Here is a 25,951-nt window from a genome sequence, read left to right as displayed (position 1 = left end):
TACCACCTTTAAGCCCCCTTTACAATCAAGAATCTAGCTCGGCCGAGTTGTCAGCGAGTTGTAAATTACGAGGAGGTATGGCCCTGATGCCTACGAACAAATAGCAGAGTTCCTTCGTCGGCATCAGATTCATGCCTCCTCGTAATTTAGAGCTCGCTGACAACTCGGCCGAGCTAAATTCTTGATTTGTAAAGGGGGCTTAACCAGCAAGGCTTCTGTCCCGCCGTCTCCAGGTAAGTAAGCTGCTGTGGGTTAACTGTATACCATCACGGGCATTGCCTTGGGGATGTCACATGGTTGCTTCCAGTTGTGACGGGGGTAGATTGTCTGCTCTTGTTTTTTTTTACGTCTGGCGTATGATACATAAAAATCGTTTCTATACGCTATTATAACAGCTTACGGAATAACCGACGGACATATACATGTGCGCAAATATTTCCGAATAGCGATACATTTTCGTTGGCAGTGTAATACAAGACTACAGTGCCTGAAGTATGTGGAATATAGTGTACATGAGAAGAGCTACCAAGTCGAGTGGCTATGTACGATGGAATCTGCAGTAGAATTTATTTTCTATTGATATCGTTGTCGAGTGGACCTTTCCAGGGATAAAACTCCGATAATGACGTCGATCCCGCAAAGCCGCTCGTACCCGCCCGTCTAGTACAGCATGTCTTAGAATTAAAAATTCCACCAATAAATGGGCCCATTCCTGATTTCGCTGATCAGAAAAAAAGTCTCAATGTAAAGAACAATAGCATGACAGAACTGGTATCAATAACTGGGACCCATTTCGTTTCCAAAGTCAAGAAATGAGCGAGCGAGCGGCTTTTCGAAACGGGGGCTCTAAAATGGGGGTGTGATTGGGGATGAATTTACGCTTTTTCAATTTCTTGTGCGGGTTACTATATGATAGACAAACAAAAGGCCCCTCCAATGGTCATCACGGCTTTATCCACACATGAACATTTAAGTTAACTTTGGCATGTAGCTTCTACTTCACAACTCACAGCAGGTTTGTAACCTTTGCCCGATATACAACATTACCTTATACATAACATCGCAAATGTCTCGCCTGGTTTTAATACCGTTCTTCACGGGTGTCACGATGTCTTACTGGCCACAGTCTATGATAAAGCATAGACCTAGTTCTGACAGCCTATATTTCCAGTCGGCCTTTCTAATTACTACCGCGCCTAAAGTCAAGTAATTGAAACCAACCCCGTAAAAATTCCCCGGCGTAGACTTATGAACTGAGTGGGCGGACAACGCTCACAGAACCGTAGAGATAGCGATGAGTTTAGCTAAGGACACAACCCGCCGTACGTGGTTTTTGTCCGTACATTTTAGGTCACGTCCACCCCGCTTTTGTTTTTCTGAAAACGTGGGGAAGGACTGGCAAGAGTAAGGAGGAAGTACGTCAACTCATGTCACTCGCACAAATGTGTGGTCTGCTTGCCATGAGCGGTTGCATGCATCGTTCATTGTCAAATTGCAAGTGGTAAGTGAGTTGTACGTGCTTACAACGTACGATCTCTGTGCGATTGCCACGTTACCGTATGCAGACCGTACTTACACGTGGTGCTTACGTACTGTTTCCTTACTCACCCGCATTGTCTGTACTGTACAGGACACGCGCGTCGCCCGTGCTGGCTCATACGGGGGTGAATTCGCAGCCCGAAAGCAGAGAAAGTTCTGCATGCATGTAAGTGCTACAGCGTGTCTGCGTGCTCCCAAATCCGCTGGATTCCGTACAATTTCGCACGGAGGCCGTACTTACCACTGACGAATCCCAAAAGCTTGCCCACGTTTTTGAAGGTAGACAGCACTCATGAATTTGCAGGTACGGCGGGTTGTGCGCTTAGCTTTTACGACGTTACGGTTGCTAGTGATATGTGACTCTACAAAATATTAGTAGTCAGTATGGCGACGGATGAGAAAGAATTTGCCTCCATACCTGCCAAGGAGGGTCTAGAGTGATTCAAGTTGTTTTTGCAACTGCTGGATTTTTTTTTTTTATGACGATATTATCAGACGTTTACGGCCATGCGTGTAGGGCCCTCGTGGCACACGCGTCACGCGGTATAATAAATTACATACATGTACTATACAAATCACCTTACTGGTTGGTACTCATTGTACAATGTTTGTTTAAAGTCAAGTTCACAGACAGACCAAACTTCAGCAATCCAACGGTCGTTTCGTAATGTCTCATTACAGTGGACAGGTTTGGGAGTATAGGGAAAGCTCCGTTAGTCTGACTCAACGACAACGCTTCAAAGCTAGACAGACAAAATAGATAGCATAACATAGCATAGAGTTTGGATAAGAGACATATTGACTATGAGATTTCCTTCTAAAGCTAAACTGCAGAATTTATGTTGAGAGTTTATGTTGATGAGCAATGCTAGTAGTACAAATACTAGTAGTACCAATTAAATCACATATTTCTAAAGCTCTCGCTCTGCATGAACATTTTTTTCAATATATTTTTTTGTTCCTAAAACGTGTCCCAGTGATGAAACCGATATTTTTAGAAGCTTGGGGGAAAACTGGAAGAGTAGGTTGTACTGACTGTCAGTCTGCCCTGCGGCAGTTTCACGGGTCACCTTACCGGACTGCGTACACAGGTTCTATATATCCCAACATGCCGTGCCACCAGGTTTGAACAAATGTTCAGGGACGACCACAACTTGTTCGACATAGGTGTACATGTAGTGCACTTGCAACGTTTTAGAGACTCGGTCTACGTTTCATTACCTCGAAAGATTTTTGATAGCCACAATTTCATAATTAGTGGGTAAAATGCCAACATGCCTAGTGACTCAGTCTTCAGTGGTAGTCGAATGACACAGCTATTATAACAGAGACGACTCAGCAATCTTGGACAACAAACATGTACCCGACAACTGGGAATGATGCGAGTGCCACCAGCGGACTGTCCATCGCTCAGAGACTGGACCCGAGTCTGGTAAAGACACTGTTCGCCACTGCTCTATGTGTAGGAGGCTTCATCGTGACGATAATAGGCTTCACCACGGAGTTTATCACCCCGGCGATGTTTATCGGCCCGCTCATGCTGGCCGTGTGTTTCGTGATATGTCTGGTGAGGTGTGTTCAGTGGCAGAGCGGCACACAAATTTCAGGCGGGACTACACAGTACCTGGGACGGGCGGTGACTACCACCAGGACAGTGCCGGGACAGGTGGTTACAGCGCGCCCTACTCCAGCTGCTACTACAAATGTACTAGTACGTCACAGGGGCCCATCATGGCGCCTGCCCACGCCCAAGCCTGGCCCTACTCTTCATACTCAAGGTGACGTATTTCATAATCTCCAACCAGATCCACGGTGCGTAATGTACAGTATCAAACTTCCGGTGCCCGTTTGACTCCCTTAGCCGGCTATACCTGGCCAGCTTTGATACTATCTTATGGCACCGTAGGATCTGCTTGGAGATTAGCAATTTCACTATTTTTGTAAGGTGATAAGCATATGTTCGTCAACATAGTAGTCAGAGAGTCGAAAATGCAAATGCCAGTTTACTATCTGATAATAAAAGCTCCAATAATATAGGGCATCGAAAAAAAAATAAAATTCACATACCACGGAAGTAGGATATAGATTTAAGTTCAGAGATTGTCTTGAAAGTAGATGCAACATGTACAATGAAGACTGATCCCACTTGCGGCTAAACAGACAAAACAAAGTTGAAGGTTTATCTACGTTCTTTTGATTGGTTGGGGTTCTAATCGTGATAAAGCCGATGCCGCGAGTCAATTATTCTGCGTAAAACCGAAAAGTCTAACAGCATGCCTCTTTGTTTATGTTGCAGATTTTCCCTGGAGAACCACCCTACAGAACAGGTGCCGTACCCTCCCGTGGGTGACCGGCCGTCGCCGATGTCACCCACCGCCCCAACTAACCCCGTGCTCCCACCGTACACCCCCGCCGCCTGGACCGGCGAAGAGCCGCCTCCTTCTTACGACGAAGCAACCAAGTCAAAACCCGTGAAGTGAAAGCGACATGTTTTTCATACATTTTGTACTTTTAGACGACAACATTTTTTAGCCCCAACCAAAAAAAAATCAATCTCTCAGGGACACAATTCTCCGGTCACCAAGGAGTGCCACCAAAGGCGCAGATAAAAGAGGGATGAAGTCGGGGGCTGCCACATGACGTACAATATGCCTATATTATCGTAACATTCACATACATGTACATGTTTATGTTATATATATACACACACACACACACACGCACACAGACACACACATGTATATGACAGTGCATGTAACCAAGGGATAAAAGCTCCTTGATGTAACATATATAACGCTATACATATAATATTATATAGAAACAAAAAATTATATAGACACAGTGCACCTAACACTGAAAATAAAACGAGGGAAATGCACAGAAAATCAATTATGATTAACTGAGACGGAAAGTAATTAGAATGTAAAGAAGTACTCACCAACTAATAATAGCAATAGCTAGTTAGTCCACGGCATATGGTACGTGTACTGAATGTGTATAACCATGGAGTTTGCGTTCATTATTATTAATTTCCAAGTAAATTAAATTGGTTACAAAATCTTTGCTGCTGTTGTATATATGTATAGGTTGGGAAATCCTGTGTATGTGCAATTCTCGTACCAGAATAGGTGAATAGAATAGAATGAGACTGATCAATAATACAAGGTCACAACTTACCTAAAAGCCATCAGTCCAATTATGTATCTACGTTCATCAGGCATAACTATCCTGAACAGTAGCGAATGGGATGACGAAAATTGACATCCTTGGAAGTGGAAACGAGCATAAACTCGAATATGATATACTAGTAGTTGGATTAGTTTTGATCATCCTGCCCCTACGGTCAACCCCTTTGATATGGCCTAGCCTGGGCACAAATTGCAGCAAGCATTGTCGGATATAGTAACAGTAACATTCAGATACATGTATACTCAAACAGTGCCTGCCTTTCATTTTATTGGCGTAAAAACAAAATTGCAATAAGAGAAGGAGAAAAAAAATGATACACCAAGTACACATAGAACATTTGCAGCCTATCCATTTTTTTTTATTCCACCGGTGTCTAATAGTAATATATAGCAGTGCAAAATAGACAGATCTACCCACTGTGACATACAATACACATCCCAGTTGTTAGCATTGCATGGCATGGGCAATCTTTACTGCACCCACCCCAGACTATCAATCAGCCTGCCCATATCAAAGGCAGGATTCACTTTCTATGCATGGATGACACAACACTTGACTGGAATGTACAACTCTTTAAAGAAAGGAAAAGCACACATTTCACAACCACAAGAACATAGCAGGCTTGGCAGTTTGGTGCTGACACAAGGAGCGCATCCTCACATGCAGCACCCATGTTTGTCCAGCGAAGAATGGCACTTTTTTTAACTCATCAGAGGAATACTATAGTGTAGAGCGAGGCGGTGTTGACAAAGGTGATACGTGTAGGTTTGTCCAACAAAACTGCATGGAGAGTATTCCTAGTACTTCTATCAGCAGTGCTATATGGAATCTTTCAAAGCAAGATGGGGATATGGTTTACAGGTATCGTAAAAGAATATGTAACTATCACTAGGTACAAAAATGAGCCTAATGACATAGTTCATTAGGTGAAAGAGGGGCAAATGGTAAGTAAAATTATGAAAATCAAGGAATGTTTCATCACACCAAGGAGGTTAAAATCCTTGATCACACGGATTATGGTTGGGGAGATTTAAGATATTGTTTTTCAATAACCCACCAAGGAAGATCATAAATGTAATTCACTGCCTATGTAACAGATCCTTGAATAACATTGGAGAAAAAACTTGTCTTATAATGTATGCTTCCTGTTATTCCACTTCACTTACAATTAAGCTGTGGCATCTGGGCACCTATTTGGTATAGGATTAATGGAAAGTCGACAGCTCACGGTCAACAAATACAACTTGCATAACCAATGAATTACATGTACATCTCCATTTCTCTCACACGTTTTATCTCTCTCTGGACCTTACCACAAGTGTTCAATTAATTCTTGTTGACACTTGCCTTTAATTCAATGGGGAACTAGTTTGCATGTAGAATTTGGAGCAGTCAACTCAAATACAGGAGCCATGCAATCAACTGGAGAGCTTAACCAGGTAGAGATATTACTAACATGGAATGCGGAAATAATCTTTTATGAAAGCACAGGAAAAATGGAGAAAATTTCAGTTGACAAGAGTCCTATCCAATTCTCAGTAGATGATACATGTGACTGCATCTCAGTAGTTATAACAGTGTGGAATATTTCTTCAGCCTTAGGTGACTACAGGGCATTGAGAGTACATTTTCAATTTCCATGCAGTACTTAACATGGAAAGGAGCAGGCAACCCAGGAGAGGAAATACATTTTATGACAGCCCCATGTCAATTTTTCAAATAGAAAGCCATCTGGTGTTGCTAAGCTGGATTACAAGAAAACTACATTAAATGTAGACACGTTCACACATACAAAGTAGCAAAGCAACCGTCTGAAACTATCATCAACTTGCACTGTACCGTACTGCTTCATAATTGATAAGGAAAGCTTCCTGCTACAGGCTATGTATACAATCTTTGTTACAATAACAATATCATTGCTTTCTAAAGACATCCTCTCAAAACCATACAAACTTACTTTTGCAGAGATTATGGACGAATGCTACATCTTTCATTACAAAATTCTGATGCCTGATTCAGATACAAAATAGTGCAGTGGGCATGTATATTTATTACAAATAGTATCACAATTTCAACAGAACTTCTAAAGCAACTTCCGACAATATTTTGGTTTCTTCACAAGGCAGACATGTAGAGCTTTGGTGCCAGTAAAATTAGGTTTGTCAACAACGCCACCAAGCAGTTTCTATTCGCACTGCAGCATGATCACAAAGCTGGGAGCCTCATCACATTGGCTTGCTTCAAGCTTTAGCTTGCAGACTGCACCAACATAACCACTTATTAATTTGCTTCCCTACATTGGTGGGAGAAATATCATTCCTCAGTCCTAATTTCACATTAGCAAAGCACAAAGCCTCAGTGACTACTTTGATACAGTTATTAATTTGCTTCTCCAATCATTGTCAGTTGTTTTAATGCACTTATTCCTCCTTACTCTCCCTACAGCTTATACAGGTATGCCCGCCTCTGAGCTCACCTAGCAATCCTTCCACAGAGGAGTTAGCTGATGAAAGAGAACTCCAACTTGAATGATTACATGTAGGAAAGTTTTATTTTTAAACATCAAAACCAATATAGGCTGGTCACTGCCACACAAGGGGGATTGGGAGGTGAACTCAGAGGTCAACATCAATATTGAAAAAGAAAAAAAAGTGAGTATGACTAGACTTCTCACTACTCTACATACATGTGTCTAATGGTAAGTTATGGAGACAGGGTTCACATGTGTTACTCCCAGTCTTTCTTGATGTCAAACGCCCAGTTCCACTCCAGGTACTTGTTTTTGTCGTCGTCGGTGAAGACACTATGGACCTTGTAGTGGCCGCGAGCAACCATCCCGGAGGGCGCCTCCTCTACCGGGGTCATGTACGAGTGCTCATCTTTCCGGGGAGGGTAGCTACCGACCATGACCTTGGTCTTATCAACTGTCAACAAAGATGGGACAGTGTTACAGGACGTAAAATACCAGCTCCCAAAAAAGTGCTATGTAAAATTTCAATACAATATACTAGTAACAATATCTATCTATCTATTTATTCATCTATTCATTTGGAATAATAACAATTTATAAATTAGGCCACAGCAAGTAAATTTTATGGATGACATCTACTGCAGACTGCAAAAATAGTGCGATAGGGCAAAAAAAAACAAGACGGGTGAAAAAAAAACAAGATGGCTACCTTTTCAAAAATAGGCACCATAAAGTTGCAATGACTGTTGTAAAAAGAATTCAAGAGACAAAACATGGTATCGGAGCCAACAGGGCATTCATTCCTGTATTTAAGACATGTACTGGTGTGGTAAAAGTGACACTAGTGTGGTAGACTGGCATCACCAACAAAGTTGGTAACCACACTCATGGCTTCCATATTGGTGTCCCTTTTACTACTATTCAATAAGTTTTATTTCTACAACTACAGTCCTAGGTACCTCGCAAGTGTCACTTCTACAAGTACAAGTACAAATGTATTAGGCTATAACACAATATATTTGCTCATTTTGGTACTTTATCGTCATATTGACCATCCCTGCAAAAGAAAAAAAGTCTTGTTTTTTTCCTGAAATCAGGCGAAAATTAACGCGTGCGCTGATGTCATCCATAAAATTTACTTGCTGTGGCCTTATATCTATTCACTATTACCTATTCTATGGTTAACTATTTAGTGTAATACGTTTTATCCATACTTATTTCTTTTGTTTAATTTACATCAATTTTAATAAGTTAGTAAAGGGAGACCTTCACATAAGTAGAATCTTTTGGCCTCCCTTGCACATGTTCTTTTTATAATTCATTGTCATGTATTTACTGATTATTTAAAGTGCAAAACAAATAAACAATAAACAATATACAGAACTTAATTAAAATCTTCTTGCTAGGTAATGCTTTGCAGTTTATTACACTGTATAATGGACGAGAGGGTGGAAAAGGAAGTGCACACCCCTCCTTCACCTCCTAAAGTGCAGGCCAGGCAGACGGGTCGCCTCAAACCCGTCTGCCTACCATTGTCTTCCGAGACAGACGGATGCCAACACACGATAATGGCAGCATGCCAATTGTTCAACCCCTTAGTACATTAATAACCCAATCTGAATGCATCAATGAAAGCATTACCATTTGAAGTGAATGAATGCAACAGGAGCACATGCATACAAGTACTTCATAATGTACCCACCTGGGATTCCTTTCCTGGTGGTATTTTGCAGATACTTAAGTCCCGTCACAATTTCATGTTGGCACTGAAGGGGAAAATTGGGTAAACGTTACAACTTAAATCGTCAACAAGACCTTTCATAGTGCTCGAAATACCCACTTGCACACTTGCAAATGTGTGCAACCTGAAATTTTGCAGTTGGAAGACCATTTTTTCCCCACCACCTACGTGTACAAGCTTTTGTATTTCTTGCTAAGATAAAACATAAATAGTTACATGTAACTGGAAGAAAAGATAATGGATAGGTAGCTGATTTGAAGAAAGTCATAACTTGGAAGTAGAGCAACCTGAATTGTCGACAGTGCAACCTGGCTTTTGACTCAGGTTGCAGCCTGGGCAACCCAGCTGAAAAAGGCATTTTGAGCACTGTTTACAGTTATGACACATCCCATCATTCTATCATGGTCAGTCAAAAAGATGATGGAGCGACAAGATATTTGTACTTTATAAAAGTGTTACTGAGTCATAACTCTGCAGAAAATGATGATATGGAATGATATACTGTAACAAAACAATAGACAATTTGAAGCACAAAAATTGGGGATGATTTTACTCAAAAACTACATCTATGTCATATTGTGCACATGTTTTTTTTCTGATACATATGTTGATGCATTACATGTATAGATGATGTAGATGTGTAGAAATCTACTCACCCTGAAGATGATTTTCATCCTATACTCCACCCCCTCCTTGATTACAAAGGGCTTGTCCTTCAAGGTGCTCAGGTCCGCTGTACAAAGTACATGTCATGCTGCATTTTAGAATATGCTTGTTACATTTTAACTGTTGACTTATGCACTAATAATATGCAAGTGTGTCTAAACAGAAGCTTTGTCAAGTTTGAGTTTAATTTGATTATCTACAATAAATGTGAACACATTTTTTAATCCAATAGATAAATTTTAAGTGGATTTTTTGTTTAACTCGCTTCGTTTTTGAGTGTGAATAGGTTTTGAGTATTACTCGATTAGGACCATAACCATATGCAAATATAATGAGAGTTATTACTTTCAAGCTATGTGCAAAGTTGAGTTTCTAACCTCCAGTTAGGTCCAACTCCACATCTGGCCGGTCAGCCACAACTAGAGCCATCTTCAATACTCGAACTCTGGCAGGATCATCTGAGGAGACAATAATGCCACTTGACATCAGAAATATTGTCACTGTGATGTGTGATACAGGCTTTCTTCAGTGTGATTGTGAGCTACCAGTATTTGAATTCCTAGTCATTGCAGTATTGAAATATATCTACCTATGGTAAACAGTGAGATCCAAAACTACACCTTTCTGGTGTCCTCACCATTCCATTTTTATTTCCTATTGTTACACCTGCACCTGGCACATACATTGTATCTCAATGTGTATATAATGGTTCACACCATACAGAGGTGACAGCGATGGTCACAGTTGCTCTTTTTTGCTCCTTGGAAGATTTTGACCAGAATGCCCCAGCAGTTCTAGAGCAAGCTGCTAGAGGGCCCAAACATACAACACTTCTTCCTTACACCACAAGCTATGTGCCACCAAAAATCAAGACCATAGCATATCCATGTCAAAAGATACAAAAATCCAAGTTCTGTTGCAGTACCAAGGTCACACACCAGGGGATCCAAAATTGACTTTGACCTTCGTCTTCCAAACACCTACCCAAATACCAAATATCATTACAATCCATCAACAGGTTCTAAAGTTATGCTGACCACAAATATGTGGAAACACAAACAGACACACCAAAAACTATACCTCCATTTTTCATGGAGGTAAATCACACGTTCTGTTCTGGAGATATAGCACTGGAAACGACCCTTCCACACACTCCCATGCTACTGAAAACTCAAAACACATGTTACAGCTGCTAGCTGTCCCCAGGGAGGTTGAGACAGAGGGAATGAGGCCAGATCACTCCATATCAGGAAAAGGGGTGTAAATATTTTTTAGAAAACGAACCACAAAACAACAGCAAACTTCTAATCTACTTAATAGCACAATAGGTCACACACTCTATCCCCATAGCAAAGGAAATCACAATCCATCCAGAGGTTCTAGAGATATCGGTCTAAGTACTCCAGTGCTGAGAAGTGCGGCTCACCTTCTGGCGCGTACACATCCTGGAGACCCAGCTGGTTCTTGTACTTGTTCAGACTCTCGTCCTCTGCGTCCAGGGTTTTGATCTCGTCCAGACTCTTCATGGCAGGAGTCTTGTAGCCGGGAGTCTCCTCGGGCTCCTCTCCCTCAGCAATGGCCTGGGGCTCCTCATCTGCCATCTTGGTGCTGTACTACTGCAATCAGAAAGAGGGCAGTGTTAGCGCCAAAACATTCCAAAATGGTTATACACTGAGCATAGGACAGGCTTTTAGCCAGGCATGCGTCCAAGAGTCATTAGGGCTTTTCTTAAATTAAAACAACAACAAATTGGACACACTTGCCACTCTTACACTGTGGAGAAGATCCTCTGACAAGTATGAATTCTGATTGACCAGGGATGCCACTAGGTCATTTGTGGTCACAATTTTGTACTGTGACCTCTTTGACAGTACTTCCTCCTCTCAAGATACCTTAGAATGTACCACTTAAACTTAAAATTCTCGAAAACTCTGCACCATGGAAGGTGGAAGCCCCCGGACCCCCTACAATAGTCGTGCCTATATCACTCAATACTGTGATTCACCAAGACATTTGGACCCCCTATAATAAAATCCTAGCTAAAAGCCTGGCATACGACATTCATTCTTTGTAACAACAGATTCAATGGAGTAATTCACTTCAAGTTATCGAAAGGACAATAAGTGCCATAACTTATAAGTTCCACTATGAGCAACTGGTACCAATCATGTTTAATTGGTTACTTGATCTAAAAAGGGCCAGTTGATCAAAGCAAGTTGGGCTAACCAGTTTATTCAGGCATACTGTGGTAATGCATATTGGCACTCCCTTCACTTCTCTTCATGCATGAATTAATGTAACACTTTCTCAGCACACATTTTGACCATAGCAAACTGGATGAACAACATTCTTAAGTACAGGTTTGGATTTCAAACACATTGCCGTTAACTGTCACAAACAGCTCCCTAAGTCCTGTGATTTTCTAACCCTGTTTGTTGGAGTGCTGCCACTATTTGCTATGGCCATGTTTATGTGATGTTTGAAAAACGATGCCCTCCAGCAGGGTGTGGGACATGGAGGAAGCTGGTTAGACATGGTTTCCACCACCCAAGTGACCCTGCTTCTGATGATCAGCCATCTTGAAATCAGATCCCTCAGATCTTCAAGTGGCAATGACCCACTTACATCTTAATACACCACACATGTGGATGAGACATCTTTTAGAGGATGACCTTTATTAGAAAGGACAGAAATGTCTGTCTGAATCATGGGTCCAATGGAAAAAAGAAGTATAATTGTGGTAACAAGACCTTCATTGTAATTTGCACAGAAGCTATCAGTTTGTAAGGGACCGTACGATATTTATCGGGGGGGAGGGCTGGTGCATTGGAAGTCGGATCAAAAAATTTTTTGATGGCCCTCCCCCCGATCTCAAAAAAATTTAACGTGACCCTCCCCCTCCACCTAAAAAAAATCAACATGACCCTCCCCCCGACAGGTATAATTAAACAGGTAGAAAAACAACCGATAAAATAATCTTAATATAGACGTCAGGGCACAAGGGCGCCAGTGTTCTCGTCAGGATTTTTGCACAGCGTCGGGGCAGGGGAAATTTTGGATTTTCAAACCCTCTAAAACAGAATTTCCTGCAATTTGAGAGGAAAATTATGCCCTTGAGATTGGATGCCGGTTGCCTTTTTTACTCCCGTTTTTCAGTAATCGACGTCCGCCCTCCCCCAAAAATATGTTATAACTATAAGCTCGGGGAATCAGCAGTCCGTGATCTGGCCCGGGTATTATTTGTCCAGTCATGTCTATATGAAAATTTTGGGTTTTTGATGCTTCCAAACCGGGCTCTAGCCAGTGAGTTCGTCAGCCCATGGAAAAATCCTGCCAATTTTTTTCCGACATTGAATAAAGAATGCCTACCTCGTGCGATCGATGTTGCGCCCTCCTGCATAAAATGCTAGTAGTTTTTCCAGAGGATAAAATAACGGCGCCATCACACCTTGTGTTTTTTTTTCTATTTTGCCCGATGATTTTACTAAAATTTATCATTTATCGAATCGGTCGGGTTTTACAAGACCGCGCCGTCATTTTCCACGAGCGTGCGTTTGTTTCGTGCGACCTCAGGTAACCCCATTTTCGGCGTGAAATCTTTGGCTCACCGCTGAATTTCTTTTTACATAGAGACCAAGAACGTTATACATTATACGAAGGACGGTGATCTGCTGCGTCTTTGGCAGTGATCAGTGCCGGTGTAGCCTTTAAGGAGTAGCCAGAAAAGACGTCCCAACGTGCTGGGCGCTGCGATCGACGGTCCGTCTGGGGAGGGGGGCGTGCCGCGCCATGTGCCACAGACGACAATGCGAGTGCACAGCCGACTCGATCGACGCTTGACAACAATATTGCGGCCCCTTTTCTGCCGCAAATTTTGTCCTTTTGAAACAAAAGAAATGTTGTAAATAAAAAATAAAGTGTATAGTTTTGGATTCTTCACATATTTACCGCGCACCGCTTTTGTAACTTAAATATTTGGGGAAACTCAGCCGAGCCGAGTGCGTCTTTCCAGATAAAAATAAGTCCGGAGACGGAATGACGTATGCCTGGCGGGAACGCTGATCCAGGGCAGCGCCACTTTGGGGGACCTAGGGGGGCGAAGCTCCCGGAAGCTCTTGCATTTTAGGCTATTCAGAAGGCTTATTTTATCAGTTTTAGGGCCATGTCAAGATATCAAAACAAAAAATAGTATAAACAATTCTTTCCAAAAAATTAACATGGCCATCCCCCTATCTCAAAAAAAATTAACATGGCCCTCCCCCCACCTCAAAAAAAATTAACATGGCCCTCCCCCCCTAACGCACCAGCCCTCCCCCCGATAAATATCGTACAGTCCCTTAGACGTTTAGCATAAAGCGCACGCTTATTAGCATATGGCGCGGAAATGTTGGGTACAGATTTGCAAAACATTGGAGGAAAATTGCGAGCAACGATCATGTTCATAACGATGGGTAAGAATACAGTGATAAGAAAACAGTCTCCCGATAGTTGCTTTTTATATACTAGTAGAATGAATGTCAACCCAAAAATCAACTCGAACTACGCAGAAAAAATAGTTTTCACGGCCTGCCTTTTCCATAATGGCCACCTACGCAGGCTCTTACGTCAATCGGGTCTGCAGTCAACCTTCAAAGGAGGCGGGATGTCAGCGAAAAATAGTCTCATTCTCACATTTTTGGACGACCTACTTTTGCACAATTTTCGTGGAAGACCTGTAAAAAAATATACAAGTTCGATTCCGAATATTTTCTCCTGCAATACATCGTTACGTTGTACCGAAACCAGAAGCCACTATCTCTGCAAATTTTGTATAAAGTAATCCCATTACGCGTCTCCGATTGGCCGTTGCTATGACAGTGGTGGCCGTTGCTATGACATTGGTGGGGAAATTCCCGCTACATGAACTGCTGGCAGCTTGAGTTTTTACGTACAAGGTAGTTATTATACCTGCAGGAATTATGCGTATATTCACGGTTATTTCAGTACGTAGCCATAGTTTAGCAGGTTATCACTGAAAGAAAGGGATCTTCTATCAAAGTTCAAACAGTTCGCTTTGAAAGGGTTTTTAAGTGCTTTTTTATCGAAAATTTTGTGGTCGAAGTTACCGGAAGTGTCAGCGAAACAACAACGTAGTCAGGGACTTGTATTTCTCATGCAAGTCACGTATTTGAATTTTCAATCACTTGGTAGCGGTACGCAAACAAAAAATTAACAGTTGTTCAATATAACAACGCGCAGCCTAAAAAAACTGCGATCTTTACGGGTAGACACCAAGATTTTACATTCCACCGCGCGCCGCGGGTGTCCTGTCAGATTTCCGGGCGGTGTGTCTAAAGAGGTGCCGATAGCGGCGTCCCGATAACGGGAAATTTACCGCTAACGCGAAAAGCGTAATGTAAAGTGGGCCTTAATCTCGCTTATAGCAGCCCGCCAAACATCCGCCAGTTAGAGCCCTGGACAGCGGAGTTTGTGTTACACAGACTAGATCACATCTATTTACAAGAAAAGGAACAGACAGCAGCTTTTCAAAGGAAAGCTTATCAAAGCAAACATGGACCTACATATCCAGGCTAAGTGGAATTCTCTGAACCAGATTACAGTTTCACTAGAAATGCAAAATTTCATGTTTACAAAGCAAATGACTGAAAAGAATCACTCACTCAGCTGCATCAGGTCTATTTTGTGATGCCCAAAGCAAGCTGAGCATGTTATATCCATGGAGAAAAACAAATAATATGATACATAAAGACCTTCACAACAATGTCTGAAGCTGACATAATTTTTCTTACCTTGCAAACACTACTAATGTTAAAACATCCTCAGTAAACAGGAAATGTCAACTTGCTGGTCTGCTGGTTATATCTTGATACAGCCCGATACTGGTGTAAACAAAGGGGTGATATTTTTTTCAGCATCGTCATACCAATGATTAATACATGCACAGCCAACAGACTATTTTGTATGTGATACGTGGAACTACATGTACGTGCTGAAGCCGGTGCAAATCCAATCATCTTGCCATTTCATTTTCATGTGTTGCCTTCAGCATTTTGACTGTAATCAAATCACATCACCTCTAACAAGAAATATAACAGGAACTTCAATGGAAAAGCTCAAAGGCCAATGCCTTTGAAAAAGGACTTTCAGCAGAATTTCTTTTCAACTACGGAGACAAAAAAATTAATTTCTCACCCACTACTGTTTACTACTGTACATCTAAATCTGTCTGAATTTAATATGTATGCAATCTATGAGACCAAATGTTATATTGCACAGGCCTGTTTTCTCAAAGGACAGTGTCCAACCATTCAACAGTAAAATTAAGGCTGACTATATACAATGTACATACTTTTACCTTGAGTCAAGTGAAAGAAAAGGTCTACAGTAGATGCAAAAATAGCTCTGTGATCGCCAGCTATGACTAATGCATTAGTGACATCATAGCTTTTATTAGGGCTCCAACTGCAACCAGGGAAAATCCAACCTTTTTGGTGCATCCCTTGGGCATATCACACAGACATCACCAGTCCTATTACTGCATGCGCAATTGGGTTACATTAACTTACAACCTTTAGACATCAAACAGCAATCACAGCTTTCTCAAAATTAATGACCTATTTACAAAATTATATTTTGGCTCTCAGGAATGGCAGACTCTCTTTCAGTTTAGAGGACTGAAATTCAGCTTATATACCTGTAAATAAAAGCTGTTTCTCTTCTCATGTGACACACAGGAAGCAACTGTCCCTTTCATTTTGAATCTTTGGATGAGAATCATGTTTGGCACTACAAAACACACAGCATAGCAGGACTTTTTGATAGAACATATCAAATGTACTTCATTGGACTGGTTAAAAGTTGAATCTATACGTTGAGGGGGAGTGTGAGTGACACATGATCAAATACTAAGTTCTCCCTACCATGAACTGTGACCTTGTGAAGTCAAGCAGGGTAGAAGATCAATTTTCTGTGGCCTCCTCTTTCCTGTGATCATGGATCTGATCAGGAGATAGTGTGGAAACCACAGTACACCCATGTCAGACAAACAAATGTTCCTCTACACTTCAAAGGAACAGGAAATCTGGACAAGAATACACAATCTTGAACACAAATCTTACATGTTCTTACCTTTCTATTTCTTTTCTTCTACCATGCAAATAAACGAAACATGCTAAAATTTGCTTTAGTGCCTAATTCTCAACTTGAATTCTAACTGTTGCTAATGACTTCACAGACAATAAATACCGTCTGATTATACCTAGTAACTCTTTAAACAGTTGAAGTACGTTAATGGCTGACACAGTGTTTGACCATGGTTATCATTAGAGTTTTATGGCTTTGCCAGCACAACACAACTTTTCAATCTCCCCCTAACAATACTACCCAAATTGGTAACCCTTGGCAAGGGTCTCCAGGAAGCTAAATCAGTAAATGCCTGTGGTACTACTGTACTCAAGACCTGCTGTCAAAGAAACATATTGTTAGGCACTTAACGTTTACATTTGAACAGAAATACACTCATTAATCAGAGGCAGACTCAGTATATAATAGCCTTATGTACTGTAGAACTAAAGAACTAGCGGACTCAATACCTGGTGACGACTGACCAACCAAAGACCTCTCAGAAACTCTTTGGATTTTCTGAATATCAATCAAAAGACTGCAAGTATATACCACTAGTACTACCCACATCAAACACAGGTGCTGGGTCACAGTTACCTATCAATGATACATGTGTAGTACTTGTAATGGTATACAACATAATACAAGTCTTCATCCTATGGTGACAGCACGGTGATAGTACACTACAGAGCCTTTTGTTAGCTTAGCATGCCTGTTGTCCTGGTAGCAGCACAGATTAGAAAGGACTACTCTACAGTGGACCAGGCCCAGAACATTCCACAGTAGGCAGCACCCCACAGGTTTAAACAAACACTGGGATATGACCCATTTCCGAAGGGTGACCTCAGCTCAGAACTTCGCAGTTCTAACATCAAACAGTATGACACTACTAGTATATTTACAGGACGAGTGCCAACATGTACTACTAGTGTACATGTATCATAGCTGCAGAGCTGTCTAACAACCTAAGTTCTTTTCGAAAGGAAAGTTGCAGTGACATACAGAAGTCATAACATAAGGAGATATAATAATACTTATGTACATTGTACAAATGGTTTGAGAAATGTTGACTTGCATGCAGCATCAAATAACAAAAAATTACTAGCATGATCTGTATCATATACACATGAAATGAAGCAGTGTACAAAATACTTTTCTGAGCCAGGTTGGACAGTGTGCAACCTGGGGCAAAAACATCTGAATTTCAAGTTGCACGTGTGTGTGCATGTGCACGTGTATGATTGCTTCTGTTCTGTTCTTCCGATAATGTCCATCTGCTGAGGAATTGGCAATTACTGAAATGTTTGGCTGATATAAAATGAAGCTGCCTTGATCCATTTTTTCTTCCAAGTAAATTGACAACAAAATCAAGTTCTGAGGCTCAAAAATCTATGTTGCACACTGTGCAACCTGAGTTTAGAAGTAAGTTGCACCAAGCAAAAAGTGGATGCAATGTGCAAATGTGCAAGTGGTATTTTGCACGCTGTGAAGGACACAGGATTTCCAGATCTGCCCCACCAAACACCATCATACTACAGCGGCGTTCGCGCCATAGTTAACACCCGTCACTGACGCTGACGATTTCTGACGCGTCACTGACGATTTCTGACGGACATTATTCCGTCACAGCATTTTTCTGACGCGTCACTGACGGAGACTGCCGCATTTCTGACTGGTCAGCGTTATCAAATGACGAACCATTCATATGCAGGCCGCGGTAACATCACAGATTAGTGGGAGGAGAACTAATTTGCGTCATGCTGCGCAGTAACTTGCCGATACAAAAACGGAACAGCGGAAAGAGACGGCGATCTTGCCTGCATTTCAGTAGATCGAATTATACAGACATTTTCTTCTGGTACTGCTTGCTATTAAAGAGTGGAGTTGTTTGTTCTTACTTTATCAATTACTTATTTTGCTCATCAGCTCTTTATTTGCCTGTTGATTATTGTTGTTGCAATAGATTTTATCACGAAAGTAGCGTTCCTCGATAAAACTCTGCTCAGCGAGCGCCGGCCGGGAGGTAGTGTAGCGCTACGTTTGCAAAAAATCGGAGCAAAATTGTCAACATCATGTTCACGACACTGTGTAGTAAAAAAGTTCTGAGGTGGGGAAACATTCTCAGGATACCTATTTCTTTTAATAAAATAAAGGTCAATCCAAAAAGTCAACCCGAAGAACGCGGCAATGTAACGTTATATTATTTTCGGCAACACAAAGCACGCCCATCGGCCAGAAACTAGCGGCAGACAACCATCAATTTGATGATCAAACAAGCGAGCTGCCGGTCATGATCGACTACAAAAATACATTTTTGGCTGGGCTACATTTATATAATTATTGTGCAAGACGTAAAAATATCATATAAGTTCGAGTCCCGGTATTTTTAAGTTAAATACGGCGTAAACTTCCACTGAAAACTTTGCCATGTTTAGCTGCTACATTACGGACGACGGGCACAGCATTGCGTAACAGTATGTAAATATTACGTGACGTAGCACATACGTGTCTCTGATTGGCTACTGTAGGCAAGATTTGCACAACTGTTGGCGGGAAACGAAGGGATTGGCGGCTCCTCGCGAGGCCGAGCTTGCAGGAACTACGTGTTTGGCTATGTTTATATCAGTGTATATAAAGAATTTAACGGCACAGCACTGAAAAAAAGGAGTTCTCTGTCAAATAATCCGCTTTGAAGAGGTTTTGGTGTGTTTTTTATCGAAGATTTTGCCGCCGAATTTGTGATCAGCGATCGGGAACTCGCACGCACGCGGAAAACCTACGAATTTTGATAGGAATATCTTTGCACCATTAACGTTCGACAAATACACACCTGGAATGGTGGAGCTATTTTAGACTAATTAGAGCTACTTCGTCCTCGCTTCCTATTAATTATAACCAAAGATTCTATAGTGAGACAATTTTCTCCTCGGTATGACACACGCAGGCGGCGTGTACACGTCGTAATCACGACGTCACGGCTTAGGATAGAGTTTTGTGTGGCGTTTAGAAAGTGGGAAATGTTGTCAATCTTTGGGGTTTGGGGTGAAAATATGAGGCCTGCATTGTTGTAATCAAAATCAATAGATGTTTTGTGCATGTGAATATGTTTATTAGATGTTCAGATACCGGTAGAATTGTAGCAAAAATGGGTCTGACCCGGACCCTCCCACCGCGCCGCTCAATTGATTGACACATGCGGCCGGGGCGCGGCTTCTTTGAGTTTCACCAAGGACCTTGGTTTGGCGGCATTCTCAAAGAACGGGCCCGCCGGTACTGTACCGCCCGGGCCCGCCGGCCCGGTGTGGCAAAAATGTGCAATAAAGGTCTTCATTCATTTATTGTAAGAACAATCAGCACGGTGCATGTTTTTCCGCCGTGTTTGATTTTTTTTCTTGGTTTATTCTACTTGATAGCGATATTTAGTGTCGATGAATATATTTTGAATATTTTTGAACGACATTTATCGTAAACTCACATCGTTATGTTCCACACAAAGCGTCTCTCTCTTTGTTAGACAGATTCAGTTGTGGTTTATACTGAAGCATTTTGTATGTGGTACCACAGCGACTCGAGATGACTTAAGGCATTGGGTTTCTTCATACACTAGCGCATTTAGCAATGTACTTACCGTATTTCCAACACTCGGAATAGATGATTTTCGATCGGATAGCAGCAGAATGATGATGGAAAACCTGGTATAAACTTACCTTCCAGGTTTTAAACGTTATATGTTATGATGAAGCGTACATAAGTTGCACGCACGTAAGATTTCTCAACGATCATCATTGTGCCAAGGAAGCTATTAAACGGATGGAAACCCGAATCCCTTTATCCATATTAGAAATAGAACCAATGTTAGTTAATCCAACAGAACTTTTGAACTAACAGCAGACAAAACACAACAATTAGATTAAAAAACACATAAGGTTGAATATATGCCCTGGAGTATGGTTTCGTCGGTCGACTGCCCGTCAGCGATGTTCTGTCCCGAGAGCTCCGCCAGGAACAGGTAGGTCTTGGCTGAGTTGCAACCTCGACAAGTGCCAAGGAAGCCGGCGGATGGTGACCTGAATCCTACTTTTCTAGCCTAGCTACCGTTAAACAAAGTAGAACTAGAACTAGTGTTAGTGAATTCAACAGAACTTTTGAACTGATATCAGACAAAACACACTTAATAAATAGATTCAAAAACACATAAGGTTGATTATATGCCATGGCGTATGGTTGGAATATGCCCTGGTCGACTGTCCGATGAGCAGGAACGTCCGATGGCGATGTTCCGACCCAAGAGCTCCCTCAGGAACAGGTAGGTCTTCATGCTGAGTTGCGCCCTTGACGGTACGAGCAGCAGTGTTTCCAGGAAAAAGCCGGCGGACGAAAACCTAAATTCCTAGCCTACAAAAGTAGCTAATGATGTCTAATTAATAATCAACTTATCGTAATTACGGTGATCTTTACCATGGCGGTAAATTGTATTGTACACAGATGATGATGATTGTACACGTTTGCCATGGACTCAAAAATTCTAAGGATTTAATAAAACCGCCTTGAGGAACCATATAGTAGTAACTCTACTCAAAACATTAATTAATAACAAGAGATTTTACCGGATCAATTCTTGTCTTCCACTTATCGCCAAACACGATAATGTTTTGTTTTGTTTACAACAATCCCCTTTAATTACCTGCGAAAACTCGCACGCCGACGGGAAACACGCCCTTGTAGTTTCCAGAGCCTAAACAGAAATTCGTTACCCTCATAATTGCGAGCACAAGTAATGTACTAAATAAAGCATCGGATATGTTGATCATGCATAAATTTGACAGAAAGAGACAGCTGGCTCATTCAATGTTTCGACGGGCACGTCTGATGGACAAAACATTTTTTTCTGCATGGGCCCTTCCCTCTTTTAGATTTATCCCGGTTCCTGGTTGCCACAAATTTTCCGTCTTACCAAGTAACCTCCTTGGTCTTACCGGTATTAGATTTCGAACTGCAAGTCTTTCGTTTATTTTTTGCGAGCCATGTTTCGGGGTTCTTCGAACGCCGGCGACAGAACCTCATTTATAGACAAGTATCAAGTTATTTTTGCTGTCAGTTTTCCTCTTTGCTGGTTGGCTGTCAAAAATGATTGAATTTGCGTCCTGCAAAGTTTCAGACAGTCCGGCGCGGGCGGCACGATCTTCAAACAACCGCGATCTGTCAATCAAGATCGCGCATCGTGGGAGAGTGTACATTTGTAGTGGCCGTCCTCGGAGCTGCTGTTTCGCGCGCGATCAGAAGCCGATGTATCAAATCGTATAATCTATAGTTCAGTTTCATCCAGATCCCAAACAGTTGTCGCTATTTTTGTTACAGTGCACAAATTTTAGTTAAATCTTCGGCTTAATCAATCGCAGTTTGAACCCGCAGAGAAGTTGTACCGCTAGCATTCATGTTTGTTTACACGTAAGGTACGTTCGGGTCCAATATCTTCTTTAGCATGCGCTGTGCTTTACATTTTGCCGTATTTTTCTTTGTTCCGTGGATACATAAAAACGCTGACACAGTTTTGTAACATCGGATATCATTGCTAGCTTTTCAAACTGCGTTACAATCATATACGAGTATTCACTTAGCTACTACGTAGATCGCAGTTTTGTGAGCTGTTTTTCTAATCGCACGGACTGTTTCGGCTCGGGAAATTGGAAACTTCACGTGTTTCCCGTCGATGTGTGAGTTTTTGAAGCAATACAAAAAATATCGGTATTTGCCGACAAGTGCAAGACAAGAATCGATCTCGATAAAATCTGTCATTTATCTGCTAAAGAATATAACAATTGGTTTCTCAGGCCGGCTTTTCTTCACCCGTACCTGGAAATTTCGCATGATCAAAAATGTCGATTGTACCCGGCCGTGTCAGACGATTTCCCCGGTGTCATTATTGACCACGATGCCATTTTTTTTACATTTATCAAATGAAACCCGTAGAAAATAACGATCTAACAAATGAGTCGCTAAAGCACTGAAAGTCCGTATATAAGTCCCTCCCAGTCTCAGATCGGTCGAGCGGTTAGAGCCCAAATAACAACGTGATAAATTTAAACAATATGGCCACAGTCGGCTCGAGAAGACAACACTGAATTTTTTTTTAGCAATTAATCTTCAACAAGAATGACTCATACTCTAATCATTGCCAACCCCTTTTAGGTTTGTGTGTGTATTTTAGCTGTTCAGAAGAGCAATTATTAAGTTAACAACTTTCCCCTCCCAGAAGCGTGGCATATCCACGTAAGCTGCGTATTTCGGGGGTCAACGACCTGCCGCAACATCGCAACGAAAACTCGCACGCTTGGAGGTGACAAAATTGCTATTGTCTTGTCGGGGTACAAAATAAACATGAAACCTGACCCCATCTCATACATATCATTAACGCTGACGCTGACTGGTCAGCGTTTGACTCTGACGAATTCTGACGGGCGTCTGACGATGTCTGACGGTTTCTGACCAGTCACTGACGATTTCTGACGCGTCACTGACGATTTCTGACGCGTCACTGACGCTGACGGGTGTTAACTATAACGGGATCGCCGCTGTAGTGCATACCACCCCCACTTGAAATCCAACAGTTTGGTCTGACCTGACACTGGGTGCTGTTTGCTTTAGTGACTATTCTCTCATGCCATGGTGCGCTCCATTAGGACCATTCTACCTGAACCTTGAGCCTCAGCCCCTAGGGATCAGTCAACAATCTTATGGGCAAGTTGGGTTTATTCAGATCATTACATGCACAACTTTTAAATGAAATGCATAGTCCTCTGTTACCAAAAGAAAAAGAATTCATCTATTTTCAGAATATGAAAACTTGCAACTACACCAAATCTACATATATAATGTTAATCTTAAATCCTACCCCCTATAATAACCTCCTGACTAAATCTAATCACTTTGTGATTGATGCCCCTGACAATTACTAAATGATCTTCCCTGTAATGAGATGCATGAACAGGTCACAAAACTTTCACTGTTTCATGATTCATAACTTTCACATTTGGCAACATCTTCTATTCCAAATGCACAAACAGCAACCAAATACAAACTGTTCTTCAAATGACTGTAAGATAATATTCAGCCTTGTCAAAACAAGGCGGCAGGCGGCAATTTTAGCCACCTACTTACATTTTTCCAGCCGGCTACTTTGGGGTAGAATTTAAAAAAATAAAAGTTTAAGTCCAGTGCTCCCCGTTACAAAATCCCCCAGCAATTTGTTTTGATAAAAACCTCTGGCAGTTTTCTGATAGTTGGCCCCCGGTTAGGGGTCATAGCGGGGAACCTATGCCGAATTTTTTTGAAATTCAGGATTTTTTTGTCAATTGGAAGTTTAAAGATAAAGATAACAATAAAAGTTACCCAAAATACACCCCCAAACCATATTTAGGGGTCTAAATTTAAAAATTTTCCCAGGGGGAGGCCCCCCCAGACCCCCCCTACGGGACGGAGGGACCCCCCCTCCCGTACCTACCCCCCGCTCGCCACTTCGTGGCTCGCCGCAAGCCGCTACGCGCATTGCCTGCTACTTTCTAATATTAGCCCCCTAATCTAAAAGTTTGTGACAAGGCTGTAATATTATTAACAGTTAGTGTTAACGTTATCTGTACATGGTTTGAAAAATTGGAAATACCAGTACACGTTTTCTTCAGACCTGGTGGAACAAATAAGCCAGTACATGTAACTAGAAAAGCCAGTTGAACGTCTTTTAAGACATTTCAGAGATCCCATTTAGAATAAAAGATGAAAAGGATAGCATTAAATAATGCACACATCAAATTATCAACAGCTCACGATTTGTATAATTTATCATCGCAACTTCCTCCTTCTACAGCGCTTGTGTGACATCATGCAAGGCAATCAAATTTACAAGTGGTGTTTGCCCATCACCCTTGAAAATGGGAACAACTGCAATGCAAATAAGGCAGTGTTATGCTTAAAAGTCCTGATGCCAACATAAAAACATCGTCCTTTAATATGTCCCTTAACTTTCTATTCACTTCAACTGAAGGATTTTGGTTGCACTGCCTTCATTTTTCTAGACGTTTCGAGTGCTAGATTACGTTACACCTGCAAATTTTCATAAATTTACGAGATAATTTTGCAGTAGCTTAAATCTTAGGCGGCATACATCGAAGGCGAAATGAAACGTTTCACGACAGATATTGCAAGGGTTTTTACAACTAACCTAACTGTTGATCAGAAAATTGGAATTTTCCAGACTTGGCCCTCCCATTCTATAGTGTCATGCATGCCTGCAGCTGCCCTCCCCAAGGAAGGAAGTGGGCTACCGTCGCACGGCCACACAAAACTTCGCCCCGAAAAAATCACGAACACCTACGCGATCTTCTACACTTGTAGGCTTTCAAACTACGTAAGAAGTATTTCAATGTATGCGTGGATGAGATAAAAGGTGACAAACTTACTGGAATGTAGAGCTTGTGATAGAAACAACAGGGAACTCCACCCCTCGATCTCCTGATGTCAGGTAAATGGCGGCCGGATGTGCGGTTGTATGTCTGATCGCCATCCGCGTTTCCGCCCAAGCACAACAAGGAGGAATGCGCGGAGAAAAAGTAGTCCCAGGTATGGGAGCGTTTGGACAGTGCTTCATGATTAGAGTTATCAATGAGTTTTGGAGGTCAAATTTATCCATTCTGTAACTTTTTTTACAGAAGCGGCTACACGATGTTCTGTCCAACAATTACACAGGTCATACCTAATCACTAATGACCTCAATAAAAAGCAGCAAGCCAAAAGGCCAATTTGGGTTCTTCACTTACAAAGGCAGCACTAATACACAACTTCTTTCTTGAAATATTTCGAGGTCGTAAATTTTTGTCCCCACTTAATCAACATCGTCATTTGCACATTAATGCTTTTCCTTAGATTTTAAGTTTACAATTAAGCTGTTGGCTATTAACGTTACTTGTGTGCCACACTTGGTGAAGCCAACTTTTCGAGGACAGACCAGTCGGAATATATAACATTATATGCAGCTAATTTAAATGTTTCCAGCTCGTTGTTTGCTATCCCTTGTCATAATCGTACCAACATTCAATCATGTTGGAATATTTTTGTATTTTCACACTTCCTGGTCCCTTCTTACATTTTATTACTGTTTTATGGGATATCATCAACATTGATGCTTCTTGTTCTATGCAGAACACGTAGGTCAGCATTGGTCCAGTGCTTGA

At 41.6% G+C, this 25,951-nt stretch overlaps 1 protein-coding gene and 1 long non-coding RNA gene across 3 annotated transcripts; one reads left to right on the top strand and one right to left on the bottom strand.

The window, feature by feature from the left end:
* The first annotated feature begins 3,245 nt into the window (after nucleotides 1-3,245).
* Nucleotides 3,246-4,603, top strand: LOC118428778. The gene is made up of 2 exons (XR_004832688.1): nucleotides 3,246-3,317; nucleotides 3,836-4,603. It is a non-coding gene; the product is annotated as an uncharacterized LOC118428778 (long non-coding RNA).
* Nucleotides 4,604-5,059: 456 nt separating this feature from the next.
* Nucleotides 5,060-25,337, bottom strand: LOC118428777 (rho GDP-dissociation inhibitor 1-like). Of its 2 annotated transcripts, none has more exons than XM_035838975.1 (6): nucleotides 25,181-25,337; nucleotides 11,032-11,221; nucleotides 9,983-10,063; nucleotides 9,596-9,672; nucleotides 8,901-8,964; nucleotides 5,060-7,652 (listed from the first exon to the last, which is right to left on the bottom strand). In XM_035838975.1, exons 2-6 carry the CDS (start codon nucleotides 11,204-11,206, stop codon nucleotides 7,456-7,458), a joined length of 594 nt encoding a protein of 197 aa, XP_035694868.1. In that variant the 5' UTR covers nucleotides 11,207-11,221; nucleotides 25,181-25,337; the 3' UTR covers nucleotides 5,060-7,455. The 2 variants fall into 2 exon arrangements, with proteins under 2 accessions (XP_035694868.1, XP_035694869.1); XM_035838976.1 differs by having other exon boundaries at nucleotides 11,032-11,218; nucleotides 25,181-25,278.
* Nucleotides 25,338-25,951: the final 614 nt, after the last annotated feature.

The sequence above is a fragment of the Branchiostoma floridae genome, chromosome 13, assembly GCF_000003815.2.
Source record: "Branchiostoma floridae strain S238N-H82 chromosome 13, Bfl_VNyyK, whole genome shotgun sequence".
NCBI lineage: Eukaryota > Metazoa > Chordata > Leptocardii > Amphioxiformes > Branchiostomatidae > Branchiostoma > Branchiostoma floridae.
Note: the sequence above shows the minus strand (reverse complement) of the source record. Positions and strands in the feature narration are given on the sequence as shown.